The sequence below is a fragment of the Ranitomeya variabilis genome, chromosome 1 (genome assembly GCF_051348905.1).
Source record: "Ranitomeya variabilis isolate aRanVar5 chromosome 1, aRanVar5.hap1, whole genome shotgun sequence".
NCBI classification, from domain to species: domain Eukaryota; kingdom Metazoa; phylum Chordata; class Amphibia; order Anura; family Dendrobatidae; genus Ranitomeya; species Ranitomeya variabilis.
Window position 1 is genome coordinate 1,101,758,508 of NC_135232.1, and position 13,290 is coordinate 1,101,771,797.

General features: G+C 44.5%; 1 protein-coding gene across 1 annotated transcript; it reads left to right on the forward strand.

Annotated features, from left to right (window-relative positions):
* The first annotated feature begins 17 nt into the window (after positions 1–17).
* On the forward strand, positions 18–1,934 carry CFAP184 (cilia and flagella associated protein 184). Its single transcript, XM_077280100.1, has one exon. The coding sequence runs from the start codon at positions 126–128 to the stop codon at positions 1,866–1,868; it is 1,743 nt and encodes a 580-aa protein (XP_077136215.1). The 5' UTR covers positions 18–125; the 3' UTR covers positions 1,869–1,934.
* Positions 1,935–13,290: the final 11,356 nt, after the last annotated feature.

The window sequence follows — 13,290 nt, forward strand, 5'->3', positions numbered from 1 at the left end:
AATATAGCGAGTGCTGTACCGTGGCTCCTCCCATCACAACGCGTCTCCATGGAAACCCATAAAAAGGTAAATACACAAGCTGCAGCCATCCAGTCAGTCCGGGAAGAAGGTGACGGCTCGGGAACATGGCAGACGTGAGCGGCGGTGACAGACCGCCTGCTGTTATTCCTGAGCCTGTTATACAGCCGGGCACTAGTCAAGAGGCTGCCAGAGAGCCGGGAACTGGCCAGGAGGGTGCCAGAGAGCCAGGTACCAGCCAGGAGGGTGCCAGAGAGCCAGGAACCAGCCAGGAGGGTGCCAGAGAGCCAGGAACCAGCCGGGAAAGTGCCAGGGATCCAAAAACTAACCATGAGGGCACCACAGAAACAAGTACCACTTTAGAAGGCACGAGACTGCCGAATAATACCAGCCTGGAGGGTGCCAACGAGTCAAGCAGGGGATTAGAGGGCACCAGAGACCCAAGTACCAGCCAGGAGGGCACCAGAGACCCAAGTACCAGCCAGGAGGGCACCAGAGACCCAAGTACCAGCCAGGAGGGCACCAGAGACCCAAGTACCTGCCAAGAGGACACCAGAGACCCTGAGGCTTCTGTCAAGCCAGAAAGTGTCGGAGATCCTAGCACTGAGCACATAAAGAGCAATGAGGCAATGGATGAAGATGGCGAGATTGGCTCATCAGAGCAGCAAGGTGAAGTACCAGAGGGCACCAATGATGACCCGTCACAATTCCTCCATGAAAGTGAAGAATATGCCGCTGAGACAGATCAGAAACCCAAGGAAGATACTCATTGTCATCTAGAGGAACAGGAAGAAGATGAGGAGGACATAGAGCAGAACCAGGACCACAAGCTGCAGGAGATGGTCCATGAGGAGCAAATTCGAGAAGAACTGATCCAGCAGTACCACGCTCTGGTCCAGGAACGTGATAAGATCCTACAGCACAATGCTCAGCTCCAGCACAAGCTCTGTGAGTATTTCCGCAAGAAGAAAGGAGAGGAGACCCGTCCTCAGACAACATCGAAACGTGCAAGTGATCAGGAGCAACGCTACCTGAAGTATCTAACCAGCCTGGAGGAGATGAAGAGGAGGTATAAAGAAGAAGCTGCTTTGCATCAGGAGCAGATGGAGGAGGTGAGAGCTCAGTGCCAGGACATTGTGGGCAGGGTGGACAAGGAATGGGAGGCTTTCCAAGAACAGAAGAAGAAAATTGCTTTGTGTAGCCTGAGTAAGCAAGGAGCTGGAAAACACGCCGCCTCATCCCTGATCCAAGAAGTCGACTTACTACAGTCCAGGGAAGAGCGCAAGGAGAAGGAAGTCATCCAAGTCCGCCTAGAGAACATCAAGCTGAAAAATCACATCTACCGCTACGAATCCACCCTCCGCTCCAAGGAGGAGCTGGCAGAAGGTCTGCACCTGATCGACTTCGAGCAACTGAAAATTGAAAACCAAACCTACAACGAGAAGATTGAGGAAAGGAATGAAGAACTGTTAAAACTCAGGAAGAAAATTACCAACACAGTACAAGTTCTCACTCACGTCAAGGAGAAGCTCCAGTTTGTCCAAGCAGAGAATCAAGAACAAAAAGAGAAACTCATGGAGGTGGAGGCCCTAGTGGGCAACAAACGGGACATTTTGACAAAGACTAAACAGGCCAGAGATAGTTTGAGAATGGATAACCTGAAACTGAAGCAAAAGTGTGGCCTTCTGGGTAACAAGGTTCTTCTCAGGGACTTTGAAGATAAGGTGGACGCATCTGAAGAACTCAGACAGACCCTGGAGAATCTGAAGCGACAGCATGCAGAGCTAACTCTGTCCAGTAAGGGGTTAGAGAAGAAAATCACCGAGGTGAAGCTGGTGATGGATGATTGACGTATCCTGAATGTGTGAGCCAGAAGACTAATAAAATCAATTGTGATGGAAATATCTTGGTCACGTGGTTTTGTAATGTTTCATATTTTCTGACTACTAGATTGGCGGACATGGGTCGTTATAGGGGTTGGCTTCTTACAATGCCCTATTGTTGTGACAGATCTATAGAGCCATAAATGCCCCATTTCTAACCACTGAGGCCACCTGCCTACAGATCAGAGGTGTACAACCTGGATGGTGAAGGCACCATGTCAATAGCAATCAGGGTGTCTGGTTATCCAAAAAAAAGGAAATGGTTACAAGTTTCCAATATACTTTCTGTGAAAAGATCAAGATCTCTGCTTTCCGTCTTGAGATAGGAACATTTATTGTTTACCTGTCATGTGATGGATGTACAGGTGCTTGGCTCTCACCTTCTATCTTCAGGAGGACATCTCTGCTTCCCGCTCTCCTGAGGGAGGTGCGCTCCTGATGATTGACAGTCTGTGCTTGTGGCACGGTTGAGTCACTGGGCCGAACTGCGCAATTGGAAATGTTGATCTCTGACTCTGCCACATCGGAGGAGCTCAGGGGCACCGAAGCTGGCTGAATTCAGCTTCAGAGCAGCAAGCACGCACTCCTTGCCTGGGAAACTGGCCACCACTGATAGACTGCAGAGATGGCCGTTTACCTTACCAACAAGAGGACTGGAAAACGGAGAGGATTTTTAATAAGGGGTAATTTGCAAAGTTGCTCTTTTTTACAAGTACTTTGCAATTTTACCCATTATAGATGGTGAGACAGCCCCATAATCATTAAAATAAGTCAAGGCTGCCGAAATTGGTCCGACAATTTGAATTGGGAGGCGGATCCCAAATCTCCATTAACACATGATCTTCATGATCCCTTTGTCCTCCCATGGGTTCTAAGGGATAATGTTACGTTTCTCCCTGTGGAGAGTGACAAGTCAGGCCTGGCATTTTAGAGTGAGGCGACGTTTAAGCCATGCATGCACCACTGCGAATTTAAATACACAGATTGCCTCTTCAGAGAGGTAGAGGGCTAGAACTCTAGTGCCACCTATTGGAAAAAGTGATCCTAAATGTCAATATCGACTCTTTAACGAACCTTGAAACATGGCTTCGGATAAAAGCCAAACCAGGATCTCAGTGTGCAGACACAATATTTCGGGGTATTGCCCTCATCAGTGCAAAGTATGAGATCTAATTTAGTTAGGTGAGAGGCTCGGGACTGGGGTCTAAGGAGTAAAGTTTCTCCTTGTAAAGAGTGAAAAGCCAAGCCTGGCTTGTCAGAGTGAGCAGACTTATAAGCCATGCATGCTCCTCTGGGACACTAAATATTCTCCCCATGGAAAACACATGCCGAGCCAAACATTCACGTGTATGGGGGAATCGGTCGGGAGAGTTGTCTAATGTGTTTGGTCACTGACCCATGTGTCCATCACATGACCAGGAATGATTTTCTGTCCTGTAAGCAATTATAAATGATCCTACAGGATGACAGCAAGCAGAGCTCTTGAAAACGGTGAAGAAGGGTATATTGGTTACTAACTTTTCCTTATTCACATTGTAGTATGGTGAAAATATTTAAAGGGGCTTGATCATTATATACAATTCTCACCCGTGCTCAGGGTATGAAATGTATTATTGAAGGGGTCCGGCTACGGAGATCTGCACAGATCACGACAACCGCTGTCAACTACATAGCTAATGGAGTGGTGGTCCAGAATGCTCCTCACAACTCCATTCACAGAGGAATCAGGGACCCCCTGCTCTCGGGATCTCGTCTTATTGGTCGGACCCCCAGGAATCATACACTTATCACCTCTTGTTCGGTGCTTAGTTTATTCTTGGAAACAAATGGATCCCCTTGTAAATGGGGCATGTCCCTACTCATCGTCCGAGCAGTGCTCAATGACCAGAGGAGCGACACGATCCAGAAGTTTAAGATACAAATATTTGCTAAAATAGAGAAGGGAGTCTTTAGCTTACGATTTAGTGTGAAAGTATTGAATAACATGATTATTTTCTTTTTTAGTTGGAAGTGGCCATATTTTGGCAAAAGAACACCCCCTCAACAGGTACTGTGGCCACTGAGGGGCCATTGTGTTAGATGACCCCACAAGCAGAGTACATTTGTACAGGTTGCTGCCAATAATCTACAGTTTGTAGTTGTGAATACATTCATACATACCTCAGCTGCTGCAGAACCTCGTTATAAAGAACGGCGGAGATTCTGGTGTACTATTGAGTTATTTGACACTTCCTCATCCTTTTCAACAAGTAGCAGCATATACAGTGTATAATAATGTTCTGCAGCAGCTGCTGGGGCACATTCTGTATAATTCACTGCAGACTACAGAGTCACAGGAGACGAAACACATGGGCCGCAAAATAGTAGTAGGAGCGTTGAAGTGAAGGAACCCAATAGAGCCAAAGCCATATTGGCCTCCACACACCTGAGTACTGTGCAATACTTGTAGTAATGTATATAGCACTAACATATTCCACAGCGCTGCACATCTGTGCCTGGAGGAATGTTACATTTATCAGCCAATCAAATAGCATCTTTAATTTTCAACAGAGTTTCCTAAAATTGTTTTCTGGAATCTGACTGCTATGTACACCTCCCTATTTTCTTTTTTTTTTAGATTAGTTTCTGCTTTCCCAGATGCTAGTAAAAAATAGGGGAGATTTATTATCAGATTTTTGGGTACACTATGACTCCTCAGCCCTACTGATGGGACCTGCACCGATAAGCAGAATGGGGAGCGTCTCTCCTTTAGAATGGAGCTGCTCTGCGCATGCTCAACCGCCGCTCTAGTCATCATCTATGGAGCTGCAGAGCGCTGCGCTTGGCTGTTTGTAGCAGCCCAATAGAAAATGGAATGACTGTCAAGTATCCGACCTGCCACTCCTTACTTCCATTGCCAATCGGAGCAAGTCCCTGCATTCGGATCCCCACAGATCTGCAAGTTATCACCTATCTATGATGACTCAACGTCAATCTGGCATCTTGTTTGGGGGTGAATTATTCTCAATTATGCCAGACATACTATTCCGTTGTTCAATAAGTCTAGGGACATGAGCCATTGTTTCATGTGATGCTGTCAGATAACCGTTTTTGTATGCCGTTTGTGGAATTATAGATTGCATCAACCTCCAGTGGTGTACTAGTCTGCATCACTTGGAGGACAATTGTCGATACTAATTGAACAATCGAACAATGAAGGAACAGCCATGATCATCTTCCCCACAATTCCCCAGGGTTTATAAAAGGGGTCTGCTTCTGTCACCGGTGCGATTCTACAAGACGTCAGCCCCAGAACCACAGTTCCAGCTGGTGGATTACAGAACTGTTGCACTGTCCATCACTGAGCCAACACAGTCGTTTCGATAACCCAGGTCAGGACAATCTGGTCCCATACCTCGCTGTGCTCTGTTAGCTTCCTTATGCTTTACGCTACCTCCCCTCTGAGGGTTCCTGACAAAAAGTGGGGTGTTGCTGGATGGGGCAGTTGGGATGCCTCGAAGTCGCAGAGGTTCTAATCTTCTGCAAACCAGCAGAAGGATGAGACTCTGTCATTGTCTTGCTGGGAATGTAATATATGCTGATAACTGTTGGTGACCTGAGTCTTACAGGAGTGTGGCACCCTCAATCTGTGTTGTCTGAGTAGTGTTTGGTCCACGGGGAAGGAGTGCGGGCGTTCAGTGGGATAAGCCCCAACTGAGTTGGGGTCTTTGCAAGGGGCATTGCTGCCAGTAATTATGCAAAGCAGCCTAAAGACAAACTCACGGTATACAGAGCCGCTCCACCTCGGTAAATACCATAAAAATTAGCATATCGGCATACTAAATAAAAAAAGGTCCATATCTGAGAAACCATATGACAGATTAAAAGAATGACAAAAGCAGAATAATAATCTTTATTTTTATATAGCGCTAACATATTCCTCAGCGCTTTACAGTTTGCACACATTATCATCACTGTCCCCCATGGGTCTCACAATCTAAATTCCCTATCAGTATGTCTTTGGAATGTGGGAGGAAACCGGAGAACCTGGAGGAAACCCACGCAAACACGGGGAGAACATACAATTTCTTTGCAGATGTTGTCCTTGGTGGGGTTTGAACTCAGGATTCCAGTGCTGCAAGGCTGCTGTGCTATCCACTGCGCCAACGTGCCGCCCAGAACACAGAGGGACAACATTAGAGTGGAAAAAACCTAATAATATAAATAAATAATAATAACAAAATAAAAAAAACATTTTACAGATGGTGCTGATGTGAAACAGACAAGAGGTAAAGGTTATTGATTAACTTTATTTTGTGTGGTATGACTATCTGGATTAAAGGGATAATCAAAGATTGAAAATTACTAAGTTTTTGTCAAATTTGATATTTTTTATGAATTTAAAACATATCGACCTAAATTTACCATTAACAAAGTATAATGTGTCATGAAAAAAAGTCTCAAAATCACTGGGATATGTAGAAATATTCCAGAATTATTGCCACAAAGTGACATAAGATTTGACAACATGTGGCCTGGTCAGTAAGGAGTTAAATATTTCAGATCCCCACCTCAGCAAATACACTGCTCAAAATAATAAAGGGAACACTAAAATCCCACACCTTAGATATCACTGAATGAAATATTCCAGTTGTAAATCTTTATTCATTATGTAGTGGAATGCGTTGAGAACAAGAAAACATAAAAATGATCAACGTAATTCACAACTAATATCCCACGGAGGTCTGGAGTTGGAATGATGCTCAAAATCAAAGTGGAAAATCAAATTGCAGGCTGATCCAACTTCAGTGGAAATGCCTCAAGACAAGGAAATGATGCTCAGTAGTGTGTGTGTGTGGCCTCCATGTGCCTATATGATCTCCCTACAACGCCTGGGCATGCTCCCGATGAGGCGGCGGATGGTCTCCTGAAGGATCTTCTCCCAGACCTGGATTAAAGCATCAATCAACTCCTGGACAGTCTGTGGTGCAATGTAGCGTGGGTGGATGAAATGAGATATGAGGTCCCAGATGTGCTCAATTAGATTCACGTCCGAGGAACAGGCCGGTTAGTCCATAGCACTGCTGACACACTTCAGCCACACGAGGCCTAGCATTGTCATGCATCAGAAGGAGCCCAGTGTCCACTGCACATGCATATGGTCTCACAATGTGTCTGGGGATCTCATCCCAGGACCTAAAGGCAGACAGGGTACCTCTGGCGAGCACATGGAAGGCTGTGCGGCCCTCCAAAGAAATGCCACCCCACACCATTACTGACCCACTGCCAAACCGGTTAAGCTGGAGGATGTTGCAGGCAGCATAGCGTTCTCCATGGCGTCTCCACTCTGTCACATGTGCTCTGTGTGAACCTGCTCTTATCCATGAAGAGCACAGGGCACCAAAGTCAAACCTGCCAATCTTGGTGTTCTCTGTCAAATGCCAGTCACCATGCACGATGTTGGGCTGTAAGCTCAACACACACTTCTGGACGCACCACCCTCATGGAGACACATGGATGTTAGTGGCCTGCTGGAGGTCATTTTTGCAGGGCTCTGGCACTGCTCCTCCTTGCACAAAGGAGGTAGCGATCCTGCTAGGTTGTTGCCCTCCTACGGCTCCCTCCACATCTCCTGGTACTGCATCTGCTCCATGCTCTGGACACTGTGCTGACAGACACAGTGTCATGGTTTGGACAGGGTTAATGCCCTGCCCTCTCAGGGTTAATTGGTGAGGCCTCCTTTTAGATCTGGGAGGGGATTTATACCCATGCTGGACTAGGATTCTCTGTCAGGTATACTTTCGCTTTGTCTTTGTGCCTGACCCCCCTGGTGTACATGTGCATACTGTGTTGATTGTTTGCCCTCCGTGCTTAATCTGGTCTGTTTGATTCTATTGGCTCTCTAACCTCCGGCTTCCACCTGACTATCCTTCTGCCTCAACCTCCTGTACCTTGCTTATCTCCCGGTTATTAACCTCAGCACGTTTGACTACTCTCCGGTGCTATGCTCCTCCACTGCACCCCGGCGCCTGCCTCCGCCCCTGGCCACTCCCCCGGTCACATTGTTCAGGTCCTGTTTGCTACCCGGTGAGTTCCCCGCCGTTCTGCTCTGGGCTTCCTTACTGCGGCGTTTAGTCTCCAGGCAGTAGTTTCACCCGGGATCCTTGACACATAGCTACTCTTCTTGCACTGCTCACATTGATGTGGCATCCTGGATGAGCTGCACTGCCTGATCAACCTCTGTGGGTTATAAACCCTACCTCATGCTACTGTACCTCTAGGGATGAGAGCAATGACAAAATGCAAAAGTGACCAAAACAGTCAAAAAGGATGAGAACAGAGAAATGGTCTGTGGTCACCCCTGCAGAACCACTCCTTAAGGCTATGTGCACACGCTGCAGATCTGCAGCAGTTTTCCATGAGTTTACAGTACCATGTGAACCTATGGAAAACAAAATTCACAGTGCACATGCTGCAGAAAAAAATTGCGCAGAAACGCAGCGGTTTATATTCCGCAGCATGTCAATTTTTTGTGCAGATTCCGCAGCGGTTTACACCTGCTCAATAGGAATCCGCAGGTGTAAAACTGCAGGTGGAATCCGTGGTAATTCAGCGGTAAATCCACAGTGTGGTTTCCCTGCGGATTTACCAAAATCAGTGCGGAAAAATCCGCACACCATTCCGCAGCGTGTGCACATAGCCTTATAGGGGTTGTCTTGCTAACTGCCATTATTTTAACCTGTTGTCTGTTCCATTAGCACAATTGCAGGAGAAATCGAAACACAATCAGTGTGGCTTCATAACTGGACAAGTTAAGGACGCAGTGTTCTTTATTTTTTTGAGCAGTGTATGTTTACATACATGCGGTCACATGCTGACTAGATGGGCTCAATCGTACTCAATGCAAGCGTATTGAGCGAGGCAAAAGAAGTCTAGTCGGAAAGTGGCCATAAGTATGCAAATTGCATACTTGCTGTCACATGACCGCTCAAGTTCGGCATCGGAGAATCATCGCAGTCTACACAATGTGAGGATTCACTGCATACTCGTATCTTAAGGCCGGACAACCCCTTTAATGTACATATGATTTTCCTGAAAGAACAGGAAGTTAGGAATATAGAGTAGTCCCAGTGTGACAACTGCAATTGTTCTTTTTTTCTGTCCATTGTGGCTATGTACACGTGTTGTTTCCTAAAACAGGACATTCGATTCTAAATAAGATCCAGAGGCTGCTGGGAAAATTGTAAGAGATATATATATATATATATACACATACACTCGCGCATCACCCCTACTCTGGAACTCTCTACCACAACACATCAGACTCTCGCCTACCATCGAAACCTTCAAAAAGAACCTGAAGACCCACCTCTTCCGGCAAGCCAACAACCTGCAGTGACCACCGCTAGACCAAGCCATTGCACGACCAGCTCTATCCTCACCTACTGTATTCTCACCCATCCCTTGTAGATTGTGAGCCCTCGCGGGCAGGGTCCTCTCTCCTACTGTACCAGTTGTGACTTGTATTGTTCAAGATTAGTGTACCTCTTTTTATTATGTATACCCCCCCTCACATGTAAAGAGCCATGGAATAAAATAAATATATATATATATATATTATATACACACATATATATACACACACACACACACACACACACACACACAAATTGTGATCCTGGGGGGAAAGAAATAAATTATGTACACTTTATAATTTTGGCTTTTTTTTTTTTTTTTTTTTTCTTAAATACACAAACAATCTGTCATTTTCTGACTATATATTCTCTTTAATGTGGATTGAGCCAGGGACAAAACTGCAGACTCTCTAAATGTCTTATTTCCACGGGTAATATAAGTAAAGAAGGGAACACAAAGCCGTGTTGATTTTACGTTAATTTATTTAATAAAATCCATATTTACACTTCAAAAAGTACAATTTGTTTTATTACACCAGAGTCCCTGAAATCAGGCAATTCTACACAGCAATCTGTACATTTTACACACACAGAACTTGTATTGATTTTTCACTTTCAAAATAACTACGGAGGAAAGGACGGCTTTTTAAATTTTTTTTTTGTTTGCTTTGTTTCCTGTATCAAATATTAAAATTTGAGAATTCCAGAAACGTGGTTAGTCTAGTCGGATCTTTCATCGTATTACTTTAGATAACATTTCTAATTGTTTTGATGAATAATTTAAATGATTGTGAAAGGCTGTATAGTGTGTAAGCATGTTACTGAAAAGGACACGAGGGAGGAGCATTGTGTGGACCGCCCTCTGAGCCCTTTTCATCCACTCAGAAAGCAGAACTCGCCCCCATCAGTGCTGATTGGCTGACTGACAGGTCTGTCCTCATGTCCTTTTCAGTTTGATGCAGCCAGTAAACCAGCTACCGAATGAATCATTTGCTTGTCCAACCAAAAAGTATGAATAGTATTTCTATAGTTCTTCTTTGGATTAAGATTCACCCAAGCAGGGCTAACGTGTAGGTGCCGTAGTTTAAGTCTGTTGTCTTCTTTCCATTTACCAAACTTAATAAAGTGACAAAAGAACGACAAGGATATGAACAGAATGTGAACAGTGGGGGGAAGAGAGGGACCAATACAGCTGTGCCAAGAACTTCCAACATGGCTACATTCTTCCAGGAATAGTGCCACGTTTCTCCATAGGCTATGTCTGATACTGCAACTCCGCTCCATCGAAGCTGAAGACGGAGGGAAAATTTTAAATACTACAAACAAGCGTGCCAATGTTTTTGAAAGAAGGCAGCCATATTTTTTTTCCACGTGTCGGATTACATCCGGATTAGCTGCGGATTGAACGCTGTATACGAAACCGCAGCGTCCAACCCGCAGAGTCCAGATGTTACAGCACAGTGGAGGGGATTTTATGAAATGCTGTCTCCACTATGCGTGCGACGGACAGCATGTCTGTTTACCTTGCGATGACGCTCCATCGCCGCAAGGTAAATAACAGGGTTTTATGTATGGGGTGCGGAGATTCCGGATGTGTTCACTGACCACATCCGGAATCACAGCGCGTACAGAAGGGTTTTCCACTCCGTCCAAAGCGCTGACAATACTCCCCGTGGACACGGGGCCTTAAGGATCAGTAGACCCTCTACCACTCACTAAGTAATTGGGCATCCTGAAAACATGCCATCACTAAGGTGGAAGACTCCCTTTGAGAACGGGTCCTGGGTTCCAGCTGTCCAAAACAGTCATGGTGTGGACTGGAAATGGGTATCCAACAGCCTTATTTGAGGGGGCAATGTTTGGGTAGGAGACCGGTGGCCGACCCGTACATCACAACCCAAATTTGGACTACCAGTCTCAGATGTGTAAAAAACGGCCTTAGTAATGGTGGTGAACCAACACAGGGAACCTAAATTATTCCATTGATATAGGCACAATATGCTTTTTTTCTTTCACCCTACAGTGTGATCCAATGTTGAGTGGCTTTCCCCGACAGCCACGGAGTCTCTGCTCTCGACAACCCCTTTAAAATTAGGCACCAAAATGTACAAATCTACCATCTTAGCATTGTTTGCAGCCGGAATACGTCCGAACCTTTCCATATGATCAATATTTATATCCCTGAATTATTTTGGACGCCCACGTACCTTAATCGGCCATCAAATAACAATTTGGTATAATACTAACCCGAGACGCAGCGGTGTCTACAACTCGACACCAACTCCAGACCCTCCTAAACCCCCATCCCACCCCATACATTGTGCAAAATGGATTACTGCATTGCTAATATAACAGTTTCTGACATTATACACGAAAGAAAAAAAAATTATATACACACAAAATACATTTATAGAGAACAAAAAACAGCAAAAACAATGTCTCTTTTTAAAAAGTGAAGGCAGACAACCCCACACGGGGGGATCCAGGAACAAAATCCACGAAAATTAATTTACAGACGGAAAGAAGTGAAATCAGTGTTTACACGTAAGATGATGTGAGATAAATTTCATGTGGCAGCAGCAGCAGCTTTAAAAGAAAAAAAAAAAAGTAGGGATCAACGATCCCCGCGATATCAGCAGGTGTCAGACGAGCCTATACGACTCTACATGTACCCAACAACGGCCTCTACAGGACCTCAAACCGTTCAGATTCGACATCAAAGGAAAATTACTCAACGGGAGGAAGATGAGTATGAGTGAAGACCCCATTATAAATATTCCAGCACTCCCACCCCCCCCTTACATGATATTAGTCTGTGGTGTAGAAGCATCGGACCCAATATAAAGGTTTGGGATGGTCCCAGGAACATGGGCCATTTCGTGATCATAAAGTGGATCTTCTGCTCTCCATACAGGTCTACTGTATCCTTTACCCATGAAATGACAGTAGGTGCTCCAGAATTGTTCCTCTGGGTGTTACCAGATGGGGGGTAAAGGGGATGGGTATGTCTACAGTCTAAAAACTGTTTATTCAGTGCCCCCAAATTTTCTACAACAAAAGGGACAGAAGTGCTCGGTGCACCGCTCAGGCAACGGAGACGGCTCAGAAGGAAGTCCATGGACGCCATCTCCAAGAAGAGCGTCTACTCCTTGGTTTCAGACACCGGAGGCGGGATCGCACTCAAGATCCTTACTCATGTCAAAGGTTTTCATAAAGTGCAGGAAAACTTTAAAAAGGTATTGTACAACATTGGAAAAATACACAAAACAAAAAGAAACATCACTTTTATCCAGGGGCTGCATTGAATTTTGTATCCCTTAAAGAGGTATTCCCATCTCTAAGATCCTATCCCAATATGTACTAGGTGTAATAATAATAATATTAGCAAATAACTCCAATTAGAAATGTAGTATAGTTTTTCTGATTCTCCATTTCTCTTTCCTCATGTGCAGGCATTGCAGGACCTTAGGTAACCATGGTTACGACCACTAGCAACTAGCCAACTGTCACTATATCAGTGTTCGTAACCATGGATACACAAGGTTCTGTAATGCCTTGCACATAAGGAAAGACATAGTGAATCAGAAAAACTATACTACATTTCTAATTGGAGATATTTGTCAATATTATTATTACACCTATTACATATTGGGATGGGATCTTGGAGATGGGAATACCCCTTTAAGGCCTCTTCCAGGCGACTTTTTCCCCAAAACTCGTTCCCATTATAGCGTATGGGGGCTGTTCACACGTCCACGCTTCTTGTGGAGACTTTAAAAAATATAAATAAATAATATTATATATATATATATATATATATATATATATATATATATATATATATATATATATATATATATATATATATATATATATATATATATATATATATATATATATATTTTTATACTATTTAATAAGGAGAATCATGGAATTTTTTTTCCCCACCAAACTGAGAACAGATGCCACAATGATGTTGCTAAAACTGGTGGAAG